We start from the raw sequence: 23,768 nt of genomic DNA, 5'->3' as shown, positions 1-23,768 counted from the left end.
TGCTGGGACAAAAAGCGATGTACGTGCAAAGTTAGAATCAAGGGATTTATTAGGACAGTGTAAAGGGTTCACTATTATTGATCTCCAAATCTGATCTCCAGATATCCAAATTGCTAACATCCATCAATTTCATGGAAGACTCAAACAATTTATGCACAAAAAATAGTAAAGAAAAATATACACTACACTTTTAAATTATATGAAGATAATGAAAGTAAAGAACAAGAAAAAGTCATTTGGCCCAAAAAAACACGAGTACTTGATATTTTCAGCCTTTAAATTCCAAAGTCCCTGAAGTTAGTTTCCCACAGTGTTACCTAATGGATTATTCTGAATATTTACTTTCTTTTAAATGAAGACATTCCCTCTAATATCTTAGAATGATTTCCTTTTCACTAATTTGTTCTCAGATCCTCTGAACTTACTATATTACCTTATTGTAAAGTAGGATTCTTGATTAAATTTATCAAAGGCAATTTATTATTATGTTACAGTATGTATAACACTGTAAGCATAATTAATCATTTTTAAGTTATGGCAATGTTTTAATGCTTTCCTCCTAGCTCAAGCTACTAAAGTTGGAATGATTCTTGTCCCATTATTCTGCAACACTTCCAAAGTATTCTGTACTAAGTAGTTATTAGGCTTCAATCAGAACTAAAGAGCATTTGAACACATCATTTATTGCAATGCAACAGGGAGGTTTTATTCCATAGCTGTGCACTCTGTAAAAGTTCAATAAAAATCTGAACAAACCTGTAAACCTGGCTAATGACTATCCAGTGTGACTCACCAGTGCTCACATGACTCAATTCTTAAAAGGATTCTGTCCCAACATAATATATACAACTACAATACATAACAACCACTATTCCATAGCATGCTAAATCATGCACACAAGATTTGTCAGATTTTAATCAATTGCTGAACCCAGTCTGACAACACTGGGATTTTCTGGTTGGAAAATTGACCAACAACAATGCACACCAAATGATTAAGAGCTGAGGCACACAAAGAAATTAGGCCCTGGGTCTCAGTTACAGAAGTTAAGAAATCAATTCTGTACGCTGTTGCAGCTAGCTGGTCAAGTTCAATTTTCTCAGACAATCGATCATCCAGCAAAATCAAAGACCCCACCCACCCCAATTATACTCTGTTCTACCCTCTTCCATCAGGCAGGAGATACAAAGTTTTGAGTGAATGTATGAAAAGATTCAAGTACAGCTTCTTCTGTGCTGTCATCAGACTTTTACATTGACCTCTCAAAAGTTAATTTTGATCTCTCTCTGTGGCTGTGATACTGTATTCTGAACTCTGCTCTGTTACCCTGGTGCACTTTGTATGATATGATCCGCCTGTATAGCAAGCAAAATAATACTTTTCACTGTATTACAGTACATAAATCAAGCATTGATCCAACCTACAGCAAATAAGATATGGAGGAAAATGAAAAGAACTTCTCACAGAATTTCTGTGGAACTACCAGATAAAAAATACCTGCTTCTCTTGTTACCACATTAAGTCAAATCAACAAATTAAAATTTCATCTGTTCTTCATTTGAATATCTTTAATGATCGTTGATTAGACGGATGTAGATTTTGTAAAACTGACTGAAGTCTAAATTTTGCCAAATTCTTAAATGGTGTCCAAACATCAGCATTCAGCTCCTGATTTGCATGCTTAATGTGTCGTACATTTGTGTTCGGTAGTCTGGGCAGTTGGACACCAGAACATCAGCAATTATTATTTTTTGACATGCATTCCAATAGATTGCTACAAACAAGAAGGGTGAAAATGAATGATCATGTACTTACAGTAGTAGTGGGAAAGGTCCTCCAATTGATGTATTTCCAAAGTAATTTTTTGGACCAATCTTGTATAAATACAGTATCTAAAACAAAGGTAATAGTTACATGATACAATATACATGTTTTTGTAACTACTGGAGGTAATGCACAAGTTCCTATTTCTGGTTTATAACTGAGTTCAATAATGTTTCTCAGCTTACCTCACTGATGAGTATTACCAGTGCTCCTACGATAGTTATTAGCTCACCCAGGAGTCTCAAGTAGTCTTCCTTTGTTTGATAGGATTCCTAAAATGTTTACTTTGTTAAATAAATCATTGTAGCATATGCAAATAATTATTCTTAATAGCATAAAGTACAAATATCAATGAACCACTACTGGAAGTGACAAACAGGCACTATAAAAACACTATGTGAAAATGTCCATTATAAGTAACAATTCATTTGCGTCATATAAACTGCTACTTATTGATTAATCATTAATTGACAAATTAGCAATGAAGCTACAGTGTTTGGCTTTATGTAAAAATATTGTATAAGAACATTATTTAGAAATACAATCAATGAAGTTAGCACAATATTTAACTACATAACTCTTCCACCTTTAGTTGACACTGTTAAGACTTCTTTAGAGCTAATCTGGAGTTAATTTAACTTTTCTGGCCCTCACAACATGAGGCATGTCCCCTCCTATTTCCCTACTTCAGTCTCATAACTTTTTATAATAATTCAAAATATGTAATGCGAAAATTGATTTGGCATCAATCACTACCTGTGAGAATACAGTCCTATTTGTTTGAATCTTTGCTTATATCAGAGGTTTCATCCTGTTAAACTTGTATTTCTCTTTTCCTACAGTTATTATATCCAACTGAAGAGACATAAGGTTGCATTTATTATTTGGGAAATGGGATATCCAGAGCTTTATTGCAAAATGTACAACTCAAAATTAATTTTATTCAGAGAGTTTTAACCTACTCATTAAAGTGTAAAGATTTATATACGTACATGCTAGGTATCTTTGTTTCCAACACTGCACTGAAAAGTTTCATGCATGTTTCAATTCTGTTTTAAACTGCATCTGCCTCTTGTCAGTTAACTCAGTCTATTTATTTTTGTAACTTCTGAGCTTCATTCCAGCAGGCTTTAATTGTTCTTGGTTTGGTATTAACAGTAGATAATAATCTTTATCTCTTTGCATTTAAGTTCCCACCATCTACATATTTGGTTGTTGAACTGTTCCAGACAACATGAAAGTAAAATGATCAAGCAGGAAAGATAAAAAGAGATCTCATAACCAAAGAGAAAGAATTGACATTTAGTCAATGAGGAAGAAAATTAACTGAATGTTTAACTGTTACACTGTTTCCAATAAATCCCTAATGCACAAGTAAGTTTTTACATTCAATTTTATTTTTATTTTATTTTACCTGGACGACCATTGGTTTGAATTTGGGTTATATTTGTTTATTAGCACCCACATCCTACAATTAATTCACAATGCAATACCTTTAACAACTTTGACTGTCACTATCTTCTAAAACTATGTGAATATAGAACAATCTCAAACAACCGACCAAGACGGCCGGGGAGTATTCTGTTCAGATAATTGATTGTTCAGATTACTGATTGTTTGGATAATGGATAATGTTTTTACAGGACCTTGAGATTTTGTTCGGACAATCAAAAATTTGGATAATTGATGTTTGGATAACCGAGGTTGTTCTGTACATCATTGCTGGTGTCATTGAATATTGTAAGCCTCCAATCTACTTTCCCAGTTAACTGCTTCTACCTACAACTCTCAGCGTCTATTGTTAAAATCAATTGATTTGCTTGGAATTAAATTTATTGAGTGATAATCCCTCTTACCTGATCTTAAAGTACATGAGGGATTGTGTAAAACAAATATATCTAGCTGGGATGGAATGTCTCATTCTAACGTTTTTAAACTGGATTTGGACATTTCAACAGTTTAGCAGTTAATACAGCAACCATACAAGTTTTCTAGATAGATTAAAAGTGATTTATTACTGTATTTGGTAAAGTGTTTACCAGTTCACAAACTGTGAAATACTATCTTTACAACTCTAGCATTGAAATTTTCATGCTGTACTATACTTACTGCGAGAGTCTTTTGTGTTTTAACAATATAGTCACCAAATTGGCCAGGTGGAACTGGTTTCAAGGGCCGGTACAAGCTTGAGATGGTGAATATTGTAATGTACATACTATAGGAAAACATCCACATTAGAAAATACTTGTATGCAAATGAAATCCACTTCTGATGCAATAATTCCTTCACTGGTTTAGCATCAATGAGTTTATGAACCTACAAAGAAAACAATTTAATTCCTATCTCATAATTTCTACAGAAAATACAAAAACATAAAATTTCAGAAGGCACCAAAAGGCTATTGTGATCAGCCACAAATGATAGGCTACATTAAAAATGGGGAAACAGCTCAAGCTAGCCACTTGGACTGCCACTGCCTATCAATCAACCAGTCAGGTTCATTTGCAGATTAAATCCTACAACATACAACTGGCTGTGCAGGATCTTACAAAAAAACAAGCGGAATATATGCTCCATCAATTTTCTTGTCACTAATCCTGATTGAAGGAATTTAAGGGCTCTGTTCCCTTCATTATATTTGCGAGAAAAATACATTGTTCCCAAGAACACCACATTGACTAGGGCAACACACACATCCTAGGAAAGGCGAAACAAAGACACGCACGAGGCATGGCATTCTAACTAGAAATCCATTAATACACACATCAATTTAGATCCTATCTATCTTCCTTTGAAAAAGAGAACCAGAAATGACATCACCCACCTTAAGGAACCAAAACCTATAAATAGAGAGGTGGGACATACCACCACCAGCGCTTTATGGAGACTCTCAGTGATGGTGTGACCTAGTATGGTGACGAAACATCTGAAAACAAACCTTCAAGCTCAGCAAGCTAACTTACATAATTAAAGTTCCCAAAGTTTAGAGAAGTGATAAACATTTTAAGTTTTCCTGTCAGTGTACTCAAAGTCATGAGGCATGGACAAAAGGAATTAAATAAGTGTGTAATCAACATAAACGAAGATTTAATCACATTTTTCAACTGCTATGGCACATTCTTGGACATCAAGTTGAATTTATTATGCACATTTCTTTCAGGATATATATTACCAAGAAAATGATAATTTCGTTATCAGCATTGGATTGTATTGAATGCCTGTAACCTCATTCCAGGGGTGATTTTTTTTTCTCATTTTCTAAAAAATTCCCAGAGCACAAAGAACAAGCAGCAAAACCACTTTTGAACTGTCACAAGTCATTGTGTATCAGGAAACCAATTTAAATTTCTAAGTCAATAAATTCAATGAAGTTGAAAAACAGGCAGGGAATTATAATATGTGATTAACCAGCGCCCAGTGCTTCCAATGCAGGAAGTCTATCTCCCATGAAATTGGGTGTAATCTGCAAGCAATTCCAAACAATCTCTTGACTGACTCCAAACCTCAGCAGGGGATGCAAATTTGTGAGAGGTTAACATTAATTCATGCTAGCAGCATTTCTTAACACCAGTTTGCATCTCCTACAGGGAAGGTGAATTTGACTGGACCAGATATTAAAAAGTCATTCCATAATTGAGTTTTAACAGGGAGAGACATAAATGGGACAACATAGGAGAAAACATACCCTATCTTCTCTGGCACAGCACTAAAAACCTTGGCACATGGGTGGTCGGGGGTTGCCGGTGGGGGCATGGAAAGAAAGACAGAGAGAGAGAGACAGGGGTCCTCAGCTCACAGTGTGTCAGTATACCCTTCAAACAGACACTATGAAGTTGATAGAAGAAAGTAACAAATGTGGTCAATGCCAACAGTTTACCTTTGAGGATCTGAATGCATTGTCCTACAAAACTTAATAAATTCATGCGCATGATCAGAATCAGGACATACCAAAATATTCTTGTATTGCCATGCCTCATTGTCAGGGAACATGATGCCTAGCACTAACTTTTCACACGGTTTTTGCAAAATGTGGAGCACACCATTTCAAGTATGAAATGGGTTGCCAACATCATAATAAACATGTTGTGGAGGTTCCGGTGTTGGATTGGGGTGGACAAAGTTAAAAAGCGCTGCTCCTTCACCTGACTTGCTACTTGACTAGCAGCACTCTGAAAGATTGTAAAACCTGTTGGACTATAACTTGGTGCTGTGTAATTTTTAACTTCATCAATAAACATCACCTTGATCCATCCATGATGTGGCATCTAATGATGCTAATGCCTCAGCTTCCATCATTTAAACATCACATGAGTCAGCTCAGTTATTTTTGTGCATGACATCATGGCTCTGGTTACTTGGGATCTATTCATCTGTGTGTGGAATGGGTATCAGTGTCAAGGACCTGGTGAATATTAGACACTCTACAGATTCTTGTAGTGACTCAAATGCTGATGTAAGAGAGAACTGGTGCAGAATAAAAGTATTGTGTATTAATTTGTGTGATTGTTAGTCTGAAAACACACCAGTTCGACATTGCACCATCTTTGTGATTGCCATACATTTACAAATGGCATGTGTAAAACATAAGCTGTACAGTCAATAGCACCTTGAAATGTGAAGAAACATGGTATCCTGGTAAAGCCATATTCTTTCTCCATATGCTTCTCTGGAATGCAAAGTATTCCTGCTTTTTCACTTACAGAGCATCAGCAACCTCCATGTACAACATTGCTTATCAAACTCCAAGATCTTGGAGGTGTTGCCTGGAAAGAGCCTGCCTGACACAAGGACATTAATGGACATGGTCATCTTGACAACAATCAGCCAGATAGTCCTCACTGGGCTTTGAGGTTGCCCATCTGCCTTCAATAAGGGTGGCAGATTTCAATGGGCATTTTCAAGTGAAATGGAAACAAGGCACAAATTATTCCTCATTGAAGCTAACATGGATGGATATTGCTGGAGGGATAGAGATGACCATATCAATAACTGGGCACATGTGGTGTGAGCAGAACCCTTGAAGTGAGTACCCAGGTTTGCACCGATGAGTCGAACTACTTCTGGTGGGCTTTACCAACTTTAGGTAACAGGACTAACATACATACACTTTATTTTAACTTGGAACAAGCCTGTAAATTGTTGATGGTCCTCTCAATAGCTCTGATGGTAGTGTCGGATGTAGATAGCAAGGGTTGGTTCTTCTGCTATTGAATGCAAGTTCAGATATGCAAGACTGAAACAACGATTCCACTGGAACATTCAGGTCAAAAATATCACCTTCAGAGTCTAATCAGCTTGACACTGACTGACATTAAGATTTGCTGGGTGCTTATTCCCATCCAGCAACCCACAAAACATCCACCAAAGGAGACATCTGCTGTGGACTGACTGGAATTATGTGTGGGTGATTTTCATGCCATTTTGGAGATGAAATGGCAGCCAGAGCACCAAAAATAAACCAATAAAATTTGCACGTGAATTCTGTGATGTTTTTAGAAAATCAACCAAATTAAATTGGCTGAGGTGCTGAATACAGATTTCAATTGGAGGGGCATTATATAAAGTCACAATCTCTATTAAATTCATATACATTAACAATATAAATACTTATCTATGTAACTTTTCAGTGGAAAAGATAATAGAAAACAATCTCATGCAAAATGAGCAATTTAATTGATAATTACAATGGGAAAAGGCAGCTTCATTCCTTATGGTTACCTCTCTATTCCTGCTAGTTGTTATGATATCCAGAACTGATTTTTGGTCACCCCATGTATCAATGTTGGTGAGATCATAGACACAGTAAGAAATTGTCCCCATTGTCCAATATATTTTCTTTTGTTTCTGCACCAAAAAGTTGAACATCTACAAAATAAAGTTAAATTAAGGTATTAAAAAAAGTATTCAATTACATTTGATACAATTTATGAATAAAGGTTTGAACTGGTTTGATTTCAACTAGAGTCCATTAAACATCTTCTGAATGAACAAAACAATTAGTCTTTAAAATCTCCCAAGTGATTGACTGGGGTGTAATGAAACTAATATTAATGACAAAAAAGTTGGACAAAAGTAAAACCTAGAGCTGCTGTGATAATGCAGACAATTATTGTAAACATTTTAGGGCAAATTGTGCTGAATAATGCAGCTACAAATAGAAATTTTACTGATAAGGCACATATGAATGAGGCAAATCATGGATATTAGAACATTTAAAAAGGTGTGTGTTATGAACTAACCCACCTTCACAAGAATCTCTAATATCCATTGAGATGATTTGTACTTAAAATTATTGACTCTTTAAATAAATAGTCCATCCTCTTGTACACTTTAACAAACAATATCTTCATATTTCATTTAAAAGTCACAATGTACTGACCTCCAAATCTCCCTCAGCTGCTGCAAGCTTTAATGGAGTGTAGCCATCATTATTCACAATGTTCTCAAGACTTGGCTGTTGTTTCTCAGACACAAGCGATGTGATGAGATCATACATGGAATACTTCTGTTTTTTTTCTGATTGTGTAACCAACACATGAAGTACTGTATTACCTGTCCAAGAGAATTCTATTATACAAACATAGTTTGTTCTCGAAAGGGAAATTGAGAAGCTAAAATGTAGTCATTTCCTCCGTTTTTGAAACAGGTTGGGCATAATCTGAATTATCACAGTATATATGAACATATCGATAATTAGTGAGCTCTTCTGTCAAACTGAAAATCCAAAGCTACCTTAATATGGTTAATTCAGGTTAACTTGAATATGGTCTAACCGGACAGTTATTCCCATGTGGGATTGTAGCTAGATTTTCACTTTAGAAATTGATGTGTGCACAGGCAAAGAAATATGAATTCTGATCCTTTCAATTATACAAAGAAGGTTTGTGGTTATTGTTACAGATGATATTTTACTTAGATTTAAATTTAAACCATGATATGAAATTTTGCTTTTACAGAATCACAGAACTATTATAAACCAACATGTCTACACTGGCCCTCCAAATAAGCAATTCACACAGTGTCATTCCTCTACTGTGACCCTGCACTTTCTTCATTTTCAGAAAGGAACCTATGTCACTTTTGAATGTTTCAACTGAACTTGCCTCTACCAGTTTCACATTGTACATTTCAGGCCTTAACAGCTCAATGAATGAAACAGTTTCATCTCATGTCACTTTTGCTTTTATTAACTAATTACGTGAAATTATTAATGACTGCAAAATTTAGATGAAGGGCAAAACATATAGTTTAGAATACCATTAAGAACAAACAAAGATAAAATAAATATGTTGTCACGAATCATGTCAAGCTTAACTTTAAAAAGCATTAAATTTTTTCCAAAGAGACTGCTGGGATGAGATGGCTGTCTGTCCTGTAAGGAATGAATGAACATAAGAGCCCACATTCCCCAGAGTTTGGAAGGATGAAACATGATTGCATTGAAGTCCTTAAGCGCTTGAGAGGGCAGGGATTTACTCCTTTCTAGGGAATCTAGAATTAGGGTTCATTATGTCAGCATAAAAGGGCTAAGGTGAGGAGAAATTTCCTCACTCAATGAATTGTAATGAGTTGGGTAGCTCAGTTGGCTAATGTGTGGTTGGGAATAATGTCATGTAAGGTGGGTTCAATTGCTGTCTGCCCTTTCCCTAAAGTGGAACATAATGGTAAACCACAAAACCTGCTCAGGAAAACAGCTCAGGTAGTTAGGAAAAATACATATGAGTTAGAAGATCAGACATGATCTAATTTACTGTTGGAATAGGTTTGAGAGGGAAAAATGCCTCATCCTGCTTCTATTTTTGAGTTTCCATTTCTGACACATCAGAAGAGGATAAGATTATAGGACATTATGATCTTCATTCCAACTTGATGAGTTGCAGTGAAGTATTTTCTGTTCCAAAGAAAGAAAGAGGGAAGTACAGCATAGTGATCATTATATTTTCACCAGGATAGAGGGAAGAATATCCTTCCAGGCAAATAATTTGTATCTGTCCCTTTTTGAGAGGCAAAAAAGAATCTCACAAGTTGATGTTGCCAGGAATGGAGGGTCTGAGTTATAAAAATAGGCTTGGACAATTTTTATACGAGTAGGAGGTTGAGGGTTGACCTTATAGAGGTTTATAAAATCACGAGGGGCATAGATAAAGTAAATAGCAAGAGTCTTTTCCCTTAGGTAGGGGAATTCAAAACTTGGGGGCATGTTTTTATGGTGGGAGGAAAAGATTTAAAAAGGACATGAAGGGCAATGTTTTTTACACAGAATGTGAACTGAACTGCCAAAGGAAGTGGTAGATGCAGGCACAGTTACAACATTTAAAAGACATTTGAATAAGTAGATTATTAGGAAAGGTTTGGAGGATATAGGCCAAATGCAGGCAAGTGGGACTAGTTTAGTTTGGGAACATGTTCGGTGTAGACTATTTGCACGGTAGTGTCTGCTTCCATGACTCTGTAAGTTCTGTTTCAAACTTCTGCCTACAAGAGTAGCTCAAGAGCTGGAATGCTGACTTCCCAAAGCTTGTCCACTATCCAAAAGGCACAAGTCAGGAATGTGATGGAATATTCTCTAATGACCTGATTGCGTGCAGCTCCAACAACACCAAAGAAACTTATTACCATACAGGACACAGCAGTCTGCTTGATTAGCACCACATCCACATCAATCCCCCCACAACCTACGCTCAGTAGCAACAATGTATACTATCTACAAGATGCACTAATGAAATTCGCTGCGGTTTCTTAGACAGCACCTTCCAAAACTACAATTACTGTCATCTAGAAAAACAAGGCAGCAGATATATGGAAACCACACCACTTGCAAGGTTCTCTCTAAGCCACTACCATCCTGACTTGGAAATATTTCACTTTTGCTTCACTGTTGTTTGGTCAAAACCCTGGAATTCCCTCATCAAGAGCATTGTGGGTCAACTTACACCACATGGACTGCAGCAATTCAAGAAGGCAGCTCACAATACCTTCTCAAGGGCAGCTAAGGACAGGAAATACATGTTGGCCCAGAAACATTCCACAAATGAAGAAAAAAATGGAAATAAAGCTCTAACAATCATTAATTCTCCTGCTCCTCGGATGCTGCCCGACCGGCTGTGTTTTTCCAGCACCATACTCTCCACTCTGATCTCCAGCATCTACAGTCCTCACTTTCTTCTAACAATCATACCCCAAGTTTATACAAGTGCCGTGTAGTACTTTTTTGTAATTTTCCCTATATAAATCTGTTACCTCTTATGTTAAGGCATATTGGCAAATAGTGCTGGATTTATGAGTAGAGATACCCACATCTACTAAGAAATGGACTGAGATGACACCTGCAAATTTCCTTATGCTCAAGAGGATAAATTTAACATGTTAATTAGGAATAGATTTGAATGCAGATTCCAGAGGTAAAAGATCAGTCTTTAATCTATTGCCCAATCTTTTGGTATCCAAACCACTTGGACAGTTATGTGTGTATGACTCCATTAAACAATGCACTTGATAATGTAACAGAAGGAAGTGGGATTCAGATATGTCACAATCCACTTAATTAAATTCCCTCCTCCTCAAAAGTCATCATCAGAGAGCAGAAGCTTCAGTCCAGAGAGCTCCCCATTGTATTTTTTAATGGCATGGCAGGAAACCATGCTATCTGTTATAGTCTAGCTCCCTTTAACTTCACAGAATCACAGAGGTGTTACAGCACCAAAGGAAGCCATACAGTCCATTGTATCCACACCATCTCTTAAAATGAACATCAATATCTACTTTCAATCTCCTGCTTTATCACTATACCTCTGCACATTATTTCTATCCAACTTATCATCCAATACCCTGTTCAATGCATCAGTTGAACCAAACTCCACCACACTTCCAAGCAATGCATTCTATATCTTAACTACTCATGAAGTTAAAATATTTTTTCTCACCTCAAATATGCTTTTTTAGCAAATTCCTTTCAATCTGTTTCTTTTGGTTCTCAATCCTTTTTTTTTCCTGTCTGGCATGAGGACTGAATAGTGGTTAGCTTCTGATAAAATGTGATTTTTCTAGAGTCATTCTGTTTTTAAAGCAGTTTTTAAAAACACATCTGTGAACTTTACATTGTGGTATGTAATTATTCCCAAAATTCCATTTTTGGGGAGGAACCTTCAATGAATCCAGAGGTAATAAAAGGTTGACATTCACCAAATCGAATCTTTCTAATATTGTTGCGAAAGACGTACAAATTCTTATATGAAATGAAACTTGTGCAAGGTTGTTGTTTTTATGATGAGCTCAGAATGGTTTTAAGCAAACAAAATACTTCAAATCTATTTATTATTATGGTAATTCATAGGGTTACAGATCTTTTGAGGGGAACAATATAAGTCTCAATGATAATTACACATGAAGAAGTTCAAAGGTTTGGTAGTTTGTGAATGCTGGAATATTTACCTAAGGAATCCTGTGCCTCTAAGGGCGCACTATGCTTGATTAGAGTTCTGACAATTTCTTCATTGCCAATACATGCTGCAAATGACAACAAATATTCACCTGCAGATAAGAAAAAAAATGTGGTTAAAACTCATCATCAATATGAGGAGGGTTTGACAGCAAAATTGTTTCTACTGCTGTTCTGTTTTTCTTGTGGATGTTCCTAGATATTAGTCATCAAAACCATGGCAAATCAAGAACATTTCTATGCAGTGTGTATAAAGCATTTAACACAAGTTAGTATACATTTATATTATCTAATGGGAACACACTAATAAACATAACTAGAATGTTGCCAATTGATAAATAAGATGTAGTGACTTCAACCCAATATATCTACAATGTCACGGAGAGTTGTCAGGTCCCAATTAATGCATTTATATCAGAGTCCACTCCCATGGTGTTTGATTCTTAATGTTAGAAACAGGTCTGTTAGTGGCTAACACCACAGTTCCATGTGTTATAAGATTTCTTTATCAGCAAACTTGCAAATAGCACCTGAGGTAGTTATTCACCTACTGCTGAAATAGGGCATATCAAAGCCATCCTATGGGATGGTGCTTACTCTGATCAGATCAGTTATCCTAGTCACTGTATATCATGCAAACTCTCTATCACATAAATGGGCAGTGTGATATTTCAGTACTTGGCTGAAGCTAGGAATGTAGCCCATTTTTCCCAAGATAGCTGGGTCATATCAAATAGAAAATCCCTTTCACTGTTCACAAATGCAAAGTTTGTCCATACCTAGGACCTTGCAAAACTCACACCACAGCATCCAACATTAGACATGATTCACAACGTGACAAAATTCACCAAATTATCCCAAGTATGCAACGAATTACACTGACGATCAATTTAGGCTTGTCAGTCAGGCTCACAGTACAGCCACTTGTATGTCCTAGGAAAAAGATGTACACATACACTGCCTGTTTAAAAATAGGTCACAGCCAATCTCTGGTTCATTTTCCAGGGCAATGTCTTGACCAATCAGCGCCAACCTGTTTGGTTTAAAATTTAAACAAACTCTTGGCAGTTAACTGTCAGTTGTTATTAACTGGTGCATCTACACAACAATGTTTCTATAAATTTGAGTCCACTTGCTAACTAGTCAACACTGTCCTCTCATCAATATGTTTTGCCTTTACATTGCTATTCTTGTTTTTTCCATAGCAATACTGTTTTGTACGACCAAATTACCAACTTAATTGACTAAAATACGTATCACACCAATTTTGGACTAGAGATGAGTAAACTGGGACCATTATGTGGATGAGTGCTTTCTTAATATATCTTAGTGATCTGGGTACCAATTTAAGATGACTGGAAAAAGAATAAATGGTGTCATGAGGACTATTTATGCAGTCTGCAATTAAGATATAGAATGCACAGTACGAGTGTACATTGGTGACAAATACAATGGAGCTTTCAAATTGGCAATGGATAAGCACCTGTATGGAAAAAAAAAGCATTGCCAGAAAACTGTAAAAATGTGTGAGGCACTGCTCCTGTAAAGAGGCAGCATGAGCAAAATAGGATAAATGGCCTCCTATTATGCTGTGGCTATTCAATGATTCTATGACTCACATGTTCACTTTTTTGTTCATGGACCTGAGATTGCTTCCAATCAAAAGTGATAACATTGGTTTAAGATGTACTACACACATCATTCTTGATAAGTTAAGGCACCTAGATTTTACTATTATTTCAAAGAAAAGCATTCACTGTTGATTATGTTCTTACATAAAACTAATGTAACTCCCCTACAAGTTATTGAAGATGACTACCTGTTTATTCAGCAATTCTAAACCGGTTCGGGAAATTCACTTGAATACATAATGCAGATGTCATTTTCAAACAACTTTGAGTGAGAATGAACAATAACAAATTACAGAGGATACATTGAAACATTACACTCATTAATAGGCAGATGAACAGGTTACAGTTATGTAAGACTATGCAACCCTCTAGAAATCTGCTATAATACTTCAATAATTTATCTCATCATAGTTCTGAGAAAATAAAAGTGAATTTACCATAATAACACTGACATTCCTCTCCAGGGACAAAGCAGGAACCGGTTGCACGTGCATTTACCACATCCGCACCTCGGTTCAACAGTTCCTTAACCATTTCCACGTCTTGTTTCAGGACAGCAATATGCATGGGGGTCTCACCTAGAGGGTGAAGGAAAATTGAAAAGTGATACTAGAAATAGTTCATTCATGCAAACAGAATAAGAAAGACCTCTGTACAATATATTAAAGTAACTGGGCCTATTGTATGTTACATGAACATTTTCTGACCTCTATTTTGTGTAGTATTTCTCGATGATCTTCTCATTCAGAAAGGTGGCTCAGATCTACATCATACACCACTTACTGGATATTGCTAATGTTACCTTTTGGATTATCTATCAGTAATTTTACAGCAGTGTTGGACAAGTTCCCCTAAATCTGTAACATGTCTCTAATGAATAGAAATGCAACAACAGCCCCTCCCTTTCCTCAGCTCATCAATACTTGGTTTCCTTCCTAGTTGAATCTAAGTAATTATTACTGAACCTGTTCCACAAATTGTGTTTTTTTTTTGTTGAGAATTTAAAGATCAGATTATAATGACCAGTCTATATTCCCCATTGGTCCCAAGTGTTGTTACGCTTAAAATAGTTGAAGTTGCAAATTTACACATTACCATTAACTCTTGTTTGGTCTTTCAAGCATTGTAACTTGGGCAATTTATTGGCAGATAGCAATTTCTGTATAAAGGTGTTTGCACAATGCTGATAATTATTTGCACATTTAATAATAAACATACTTTATTTCAAAAATCATTTACAAAAAAATGTAAGTGTAGTTACAGGACTTTTGAATTAGGAAATTAACATTTCTGTGCTCCTTACACTTAATGCTAATAAGTATTAAAATCCAAGATATTTTACCTTTGTACATGTCAGATGTCATGGGTTCATTGATGAGAGATGGGATCCTATCCAGAATTAACTCTGCAATTTCCTTATTGCCATTGAACAAAGCTGAATGCAGTATTGTTTCTTCTAAATTCCCTTTAAATGATAAATTTAAAAATTAGATTCTGAACAAATGCGCATAAGAATATCAAAAAAAATTAGAACTAAAGAACTTTCCACACAGGACATAATTCATCCCACACTGTCTCTGCTAGCTTTTTGGCGATGTAATCCTTAACTGTTCCACTGTCCTATTTTCTCCATAGCACTGCATCTTCCATAGCACTGCATCTTCCATTCCACCTTATTTAAATTCTTGTCCTTTTAAAGATACAATAGCTTCTACCTTAATTCCTCCATGCCATAAATAAATGTGTTCGAACAACTCTCTTTTTGATGCAAAGATATTTTTCCTAATCTCTTTCCTTCTCAGTGTCAATTTCAAATTGATGATCTCCTATTACTGATGCATCAACTATGGAAAACAACGTGGCTGCATCCACTTAACAGAAAGCTTTCTGAATTTAAAACTTAATTAAATCTGAAGAAATACATAGAAGCACTTAAAGATCCCTTGAGCTTTGGGGAATCAGCAGTGAAATAAATTTGCACAGTTGTGCTAAGCAACTGAGACTTATTTTAAAAATTAATTCTTGGACTATGTACTTCTAACAGGGTCAGCATGCATTATTATCTGTCTCTCTCCCTTGAGAAAGTGATGGCAAGCATTCTTTTGGAACTGTGGCAGTGTGGTGAAGAGACTATCAATATGTTGTTCCTGTATTCTGACCAAGTAATGATCAAGCAATATCAATATATATCCAAGTGGGTAGTGGTGATTAGAGAGGAACTTGGAGGTGAAGATGTTCCCCACATCTGCAGTTCTTCTCCTTCTAGGTGATGAACATTGTGGTTTTGGAAGGTGCTTTAAAGAAGACCTGGTATGTTAATATAGTGCACCGTGTCTTGTTAACCGCTATAGCTAAAGTGTACCATTGGTAGATAGAGTGGGTATTTAAGGTGATGGATTGGTGCTAAGCAAGCAGATTGATTTGTCCTAAGGGATGGTGTCAAGCCTCCTGAGTGTATGGTTGGAGCTGCACTCATTTCAGTAAGTGAGGAATACTTTTTCAGATTCCTGACTGTTTTGCAGATGTTAGAGGAGCTTTAAGGACTCCGGAGGTGAGCCACTTACTGCCAAATGCCCAGTCTCTATCCTTTTCTCGTGACTGTGGCATTAATGTGACTGTTTGGTTCTAGACAATGTTGACCTCCAGGAAATGGATTCTGGCTGTATTGGTTGTCAGGGGATTGTTAGAGTCTTTCCTGTTGAGAAGTGATTTATTTATTTATCAAGAAGAGGGCCGAAAACATCAGCTTGCTGAACAAATTTGCAAATGTTTGAATGCTTTTAATGTTGCCATTCGTAAGTTTCCTTACAGAAGATGGCAGAGCACTGTGTCTGTGCTGAGCCTAACCTGAAAACCTCAGTCACTGCCAAATAGATATCCCAACATCTGTAGTATAGTTGGGAGATCTGTGTTGAGCTAAAAACATATGGCAAAGGGGCAAGGTTCTCTATAGTCATTATGATGCATTAGGAGAAAGTGAGGACTGAAGATGCTGGAGACCAGAGTTGAAATGTGCTGCTGGAAAAGCTCAGCAGGCCAGGCAGCATCTGAGGAGCAGGACAATCACCCTGATGCCTACCTTGAAGAAGCTCTCCTCCTCCCTCTACAAGGGATTCTGAGGAGCAGGAAAATTCCTTGCAGAGGGAGGAGGAGAGCTTCTTCAAGGTAGGCATCAGGGTGATTGTCCTGCTCCTCAGATGCTGCCTGGCCTGCTGCACTTTTTCAGCACCACACTTTTCAATTATGATGCATTAGTCAAGGTGAGTTAATTCTATGTCCACAAATTGTATTGTCTGTATATTTTCATCATTAATGGTTTTTTCCTCTTAGAATGTCACAGATTTAGATATTTGCCACTTCATAGGCTTAAAATAGATTAACAAAAAGTGTATCTTTCATCTTCTTTTTTGAGGTACATATCTCAGATAATCGGGATTTTATGCTAAAGAAGCAAATATATTGTGTAACTGCAGAATATAGCCTACAAATCCAATTATCTGTCTGAAAGAGGTTACTCTTTGATTGGTGATTGTTGCAAGGAAACATAAGGACCAAAGCTCAACAACTGACCCTGTCAAACTCTGTGGTGCAAAGTGATGAAAACGATTTCCTATGATTCTCCATAAAGTGAGATTGTAATCTCAGTTGAGACTTCAAGCTACGTCATTCAAGGTGAGTTTATATAGGACAGGATTGAAGGACTATACATAGATCCATCAATCTAGACTACACTGTTGTATCTATTCAGTGGTAGCAAAGGAATGTCACTGGCCAACATTTACAAATGCATATCTCACCAGCTTCTTGACTAGTAAGTTATAGGAAAAGAAAGGCAAAATAAAAGCTACTAAGTCAAGAGTAAATGTTTAATTTATAAACTTTTAATTCTATCGGACATACCTCGAACGTAAGGGTCAAAATCTTCACTTGTCAATAAGGCTTTCATACTGATGGTATCATTTGTGTGAGCTGCTTTAAAAAACTCACTGCCATGTCTGTGAAAAAAAAGCATTGTTACATTTATTCAAAGAGAAACAAACATTTAAACCTATAAAATTCATGACTCGCTGGGTGACTCAAATATTCATACTTTCCACCTGATTTAAAAGTTTTACTTTAGCCTGACAAAGGTCAACATTTCAAAACTGATAATATCTGACTAAAACTTTACTCACACGTTTATCAAAATGTGCTGATAACCCTCAGGTATCAAGGTTTTCATTTAGTTTGCTCTGAATGTTTGAACTGGTTACTGAATTGAAGGTTTAATCACTTTATTAGTTAGCACAAACAGAGCAACTACCAATGTTTGTCCACTATCTGTCAAAAGTCCAACAGCTGCAGCACAGGTGCACACTGACCACATTGTAATGTTTTTCTGCTCATATAACTATTTCAGCTGAAAGATTTAAAATTATTTAGGATTTATACATTATGTGGCATATTTTGACTTTAAATTGTGGTATAAAATGGCTGATGGTGAATGTGAAGGGCTTAAATATTTCTGATTCTTATCTCTATTGAAAAAGTTCAATAGATAATTTAAGAGCAGGACAGCCTGGTGGGGTTTGGTTTAACTCAGTGTACTGGTTTTCTAGTGCAATGTGATGCCAACAACATGGGTTCAATTCCTGCACCAACTGAGGTTACCATGAAAGACTCTCCTTTTCAACCTCTACCCATACCTGAGGTGTGGTGACCCGCAGGTTAAACCACCACCCATGAGAGAACAACCCTAAAGTCAGGTAACACTATGGTGATTTTTAAACCATGGTGTGGTGGCAGATTCTGCCAGGCTCTCTAGACTAGCTTGTGATGCCTTGTGTAATGATTTAACTGATTAACTCACCAGTCCACACTTGCAGGGAAGTTTGATATCCTCAATGGCTCATGAGTCCAAAGCCATAAAATTAACTCATTTGAGGTCCACGCCCACGCCATTTCTTGGCAGGTTAGAGTGTAAATCATTGAAAGTATCATGTGATCATTGATGACAATCCTCCTTGCTTACTTTCCACTTCCTTGAAGGTGGACACCTTCTTCAAATTCTTCCAACTGATGGGTTACAGCTTCTAATTTTAAGCTAACCCAATAACTTTGGGGCAGGTTTAGATTGGGTGCTTGATTTCTAACTCATCTACAGTTCTACTCCATCCACAGGATTTTTCTAAGTGAGAACGGTTTAAACTCAGGGTTCAGGTTTATGTTTTATATGACTGCCACTGATACTTGTCAGACACTTTATTTAGTATTCACTTCATTTTGGATGTGCCAAGTATGGTGTGTAAGTTGGTCAGAAAGTAGGCATGACGATATGGTAAAGCTGGTGGTTTGGCCATGCCCAGTTGCAGGGATTGAAGGGTGGAAGAGAAATGTGCCTATGGGGCATGCAGGGACCTTGTAAAGACACTGTTATTACATGAAGGCACAGGGAAAAAAGTGGCGAGCTATAGTCACCAGATACCAACTCTGACTTTCATGTAAGCCAGGAGCACTTGCCTATATGATTCCAACAACACATAAGAATCTTGACACCATTCAGGGCAAAGTAGCCCGCTTGATTGGCACCACATCCACAAACATTCACTTCCTCCACCACTGACACCCACTAGCAGCAGTGTGTACAATCTACAGGATGTACTGTAGAAATTCACCAAGGCTCCTAAAATAGGACCTTCCAATGCAAGATCACTTTCACCTAGAAGGGCAAGGGCAGCAGATACATGGGAGCACCATCACCTGCAAGTCCCTCTCCATCATTCACCATCCTGACTTGGAAACATATTGCCATTTGTCCAATGTCACTGGGTCATATCTGAGAACTCCCCCCGATGATGTTCTGGGTGTATCGACACCAAATGGTTTACATAGTTCAAGAAGGCAAATCACCAACACTTTCTGAAGGACAAACAGAGATAGGGAGCCTGCGATGCCCATATTTCAATGAAGGAACAAAAGTAACAAAATGCAGTTACATGGAAACGAGGTACCATAAAGACAAATTTGAACTTATTTCCTTGAGGTCAAGAATCTGATTTCCATTGTGCCATATTTCCCAACATGTTTTTTGCCATTGACAATGCCACTTCAGGGAGCAGAAAATCTGGCCCAACGTGTCTATGGCCAGTTCCAGTGAGACAGGCAGCACTAAAAAACATTATGATGCCTTCTTACTTCCATGGTCTCAGCGTGAAGCTGCACAGAGCCTGAATCCTCATCAAGGGGATGAGAGGAAATTTGTTGAATGTAGTCTGCTGTTCTGAAAAATAATTTGGCCGTCTTAAACAGATGCTGAATTTAATGAAAAGGGGCTTGCTTCTCAATAGAGCAACAGGGCAGAGAGAAAGCTCCCAGATTCACTGATGAGTTGCTGGAGGACTCAATCATGGAGGTGGATCAGAGGAGAGATGTCACATTGTCGTGGGGAGATAGGCAGCCCTCAAGGTATACAGTTTTAAGGGAACAGACAGACATAATAAAACAAGGATTTTTGACAGGAGTATGATGTTGAGAAGTTTTAATTGCCTCACAAAGATGGGCATTATCAGTGAATGCTTCTTCAAAGGACATTTTCCATCCACTGGGCCTTCAACCTTACACTCCAGTGAATGCCCCGCCCAGATTACTCACATATCAGGAATCCTCAGGACCAAAGACTCATGTCTAACATTCAGATTCTTCACTTCAGCCATGTACATGTTCTCCTGTGACAGCCCTGCACCTACCTCTCACAGCTTCCAGCTCTTCAGCTAAGGCAGGAACATAAAACTGAACAGAGCCACAGAATCACCAACATTCTGCCATCTCCCTTTGACCACTATAAAAGATGGCAAAATAAAACCATCTCATCCCAAGCCTCATGGTGGTATGCAACATGGGCCTGGCTGTGACAGAGTCGATAACATTCAGCATCACTGAAAGCATGCAAGGGGATGGTATGATATTCCCTTATACACGTCACCATTTCTTCTTCATCCTCATCATGTATATGGCGAGTTACTGAGTATAAGTGGACTGCAACTGGCCAGGCCAACCAGGGTGATATCAGATATAGATTCCACTATGAGACCTAGACGAGGACTTTGATAAGGCAACTTCCAGGATAGCACTGCTGAAGGTACGCACTATGCTACTAAATGAATTGGAAGGCATCCCAGACAGCCCCTTGTCACTTACAAGGAGCAGAGAGGAAACTGGCTCCAATGTGACATCAGGCATTGCATACAACTTGGTGCAGGCCAATGTAAACTTAGAAACAGTGAACGGGCAGCTTCTTTCTGTTTCGACTCTGACAGGAGGAGCTGCTGGTAAACCCAACTACTCCCTGAGCCATATTAAAAGTTTAAACATTTTACTTAAACATTAATATGGTTAAATTGTTTCTCTTTATTACTGTTATCCAGAACAAAAGAGATCTTTGCCAGGTTTCTTCAATAAATTCAAACATAACTTGGTTATTAGAAATGAATTTATTCTTTAAACAACTGGCAATACAGGTCACTAACTAAGATATGATGCAGAAACAAACTGCATACCCATAGTCCTTCACAAACACTTTCATACAGAGAAGACCAGATGTTACAGCTCTGTGAACGTAATGTGGTTTTGAAAATAATAGACATTGAAAGGAACAACATTCTCGAAGGCAGGGCCCGAATGCAGAAAATATAATGGGTTGATTTCTCATTGTTTCTTTGTTTATCCATTGTTGAGATCTGTTACTGACAGTCACGGAATGATGGAAGATTTCACATTCAAATGGGAAATAGTCAGGAGTCCTAAACTTTTAATCTTTATCAGAATTTTACAAACTTCTTCACTGAGATAGAAACAGCATTTTAGTTGATTTTGCCTTAAAGAATTATCTGTTACGGACTGAGAGATAACATGGCTTTTCCTTGTAAGGCTCTGCCCCTGGAGCACTGTCATACCTAGGTGTGTACTAATAAAGCAACTTTAGAGTTTGCTGCTGAACAATAGTTTCAAGAGTTTTTCCCAAGTCTATTTATCCAACAATTAACTCATAAAACATCTCTAATTTCTTCTTACAGGGCTCTGCTGGACACTCCTTGATATTTTAATGTTTTATTTGCAACCCAGTAAAGGTGAAACAGTCCCACAAAACAGTTTGTCATAATCCATAAATATATATGTTTTCTTAACATCCCAAATATCTCAGTCAGTGAAAGTGTTGCTTGGGCAAACGGATGCTCTGCTCCTCAATCTTTTCTGTGGTTCTGGGATCTTCAACGTATAGTCTTGTGTCTCATTGATGATAGCAGTTGGGGACTCATGATTGGGAGGGCAGTAAGGGCTTGGGATAGTTAATCAGCAACATGCTTAATGGATAGCCTTGTCTCCCAGCAGCCTCTTGTTCTTCTTGCAGGCCTGAAAATGTTGGGAGTAACACACTACATAATCATGGTTGCTGCATGGATGGCCTGTACTCACAAATGTAATGCATTAAGCATAGTTGCACAAAAACTGAATGTTGCTTGAATTATAGCCTTATGACTTCTATAGCTCTATTTATTAACTTTGAGAGTTCATAGCATCACATGCCAAAAGTAGATGGAATGACAAGAAATCTAATAAATCCTGGCAAAGCCACATGCCCTATATATCATATATATAGTCCTGCTTCTCCCTCTTTGAAGACAGCATGAAATAATCACTTTTTTTTAATAGATAGGACTTCTACCGCCACCTTAATGTATCAATGGATGGCATACTTGAGAAGTTGGCCAAGTAGCTAACTACTGCCTAGAAAGAACAATCATAAGAGGTTTAAGCCTCTATGGTGTTGTTGGTCACTGACAGTACTATTGTCACTCTGCTGTAAGTTGTGGCCTGAGGTAGGTAGCACAGTTTTGTGACAGCTTCCAGTTTAACTTGGTATTGTTCATAATACAGACAGCGGTATCAGAAACTCATGATGGATCAGGCCTTCTGTGGAATGTTCTCCCCTTCCTCCCTCTGTGCAGAACTTTCCTTTACTGCAGGTTTCCAATTTATTGATCCTGCTACTGATACAGATGAAGTTTGCACAGCCTCTGTACTTTTTTCCAACTTGGGTGTCCAAATTCTCTGACCACCCTGAATGGATTTAAAACGCACCAAGAGACTTTCAAACGAAAACCCCAGTCCTTACACCAATTTTGCTGCAAAAGGAGGCAAAGTAAATTACAAGTGACCCAACAGCAAAGTGGTTTACTGATTCTTTAAATCGCAGCAATGAGGAGTCCCTTGTGCAGTTGAATGCGTATTCAGTTTGGAGTCATTAGCAGACTATTCCCTGAACCTGAGTGGTCCAGGTTTTCAGAAAGATGCATCAAACTCAGCTGGAAATACTGACCGACACCAGCAACGATGTCCCATTATGTCAATAGCACACAAATGCTTTTGGCCTGCAGCACTGCTCTCACAGGCAAAGCCAATTGAGGATGTTTGGCTTTTTGTGCTGGGGTTAGGGAAGCCCATTTCACAGCATTTCTACAATAATGAATGATTAAAATGTGTATTTTTTTTCCAGAACACTGCAGACTCAGAGTTAACCTCCCATAATGATCTTCTCTATCCCATATCCTACTCTGTGCTTCTTTTGTGTTTAACAGAGCACTGCAACACTATTTTAAAGGAAATATTACTTTTGACAAGTTATAAGCATTTACACAATTTACCTTGTTGTGTCATTCATATCCATTGTGACATGCATGTGGACTTTTTCAAATAATTTGGACAGTTCAAGGTCACAGTGAAATCCTTTAAAAATGAAAATACAAACGTTAGCATTTGCTTTAAGAATTAAAAAAAGTTTGCTCATGCTTATTCTGAATCTCCCAATTTATCAGCATTATCAAGTATTCTGCATTAAG

General features: G+C 37.4%; 1 protein-coding gene across 1 annotated transcript in view; it reads right to left on the bottom strand.

Annotated features, from left to right (window-relative positions):
- LOC140478499 (transient receptor potential cation channel subfamily V member 6-like) overlaps positions 1–23,768 on the bottom strand; it is a 35,719-nt gene that overhangs the window by 6,252 nt on the left and 5,699 nt on the right. The window contains exons 3-12 of the mRNA XM_072571757.1: positions 23,574–23,655; positions 17,794–17,888; positions 15,236–15,358; positions 14,331–14,471; positions 12,256–12,354; positions 8,204–8,376; positions 7,543–7,689; positions 3,934–4,140; positions 2,010–2,096; positions 1,816–1,892 (exon numbers count right to left, since the gene is read on the bottom strand). Of these exons, the coding sequence (XP_072427858.1) occupies positions 1,816–1,892; positions 2,010–2,096; positions 3,934–4,140; positions 7,543–7,689; positions 8,204–8,376; positions 12,256–12,354; positions 14,331–14,471; positions 15,236–15,358; positions 17,794–17,888; positions 23,574–23,608 (1,184 nt within the window). The 5' untranslated portion in view covers positions 23,609–23,655. The remainder of the gene's footprint in view (positions 1–1,815; positions 1,893–2,009; positions 2,097–3,933; positions 4,141–7,542; positions 7,690–8,203; positions 8,377–12,255; positions 12,355–14,330; positions 14,472–15,235; positions 15,359–17,793; positions 17,889–23,573; positions 23,656–23,768) is intronic.

Source organism: Chiloscyllium punctatum, chromosome 6 (genome assembly GCF_047496795.1).
Source record: "Chiloscyllium punctatum isolate Juve2018m chromosome 6, sChiPun1.3, whole genome shotgun sequence".
NCBI classification, from domain to species: domain Eukaryota; kingdom Metazoa; phylum Chordata; class Chondrichthyes; order Orectolobiformes; family Hemiscylliidae; genus Chiloscyllium; species Chiloscyllium punctatum.
Note: the sequence above shows the minus strand (reverse complement) of the source record. Positions and strands in the feature narration are given on the sequence as shown.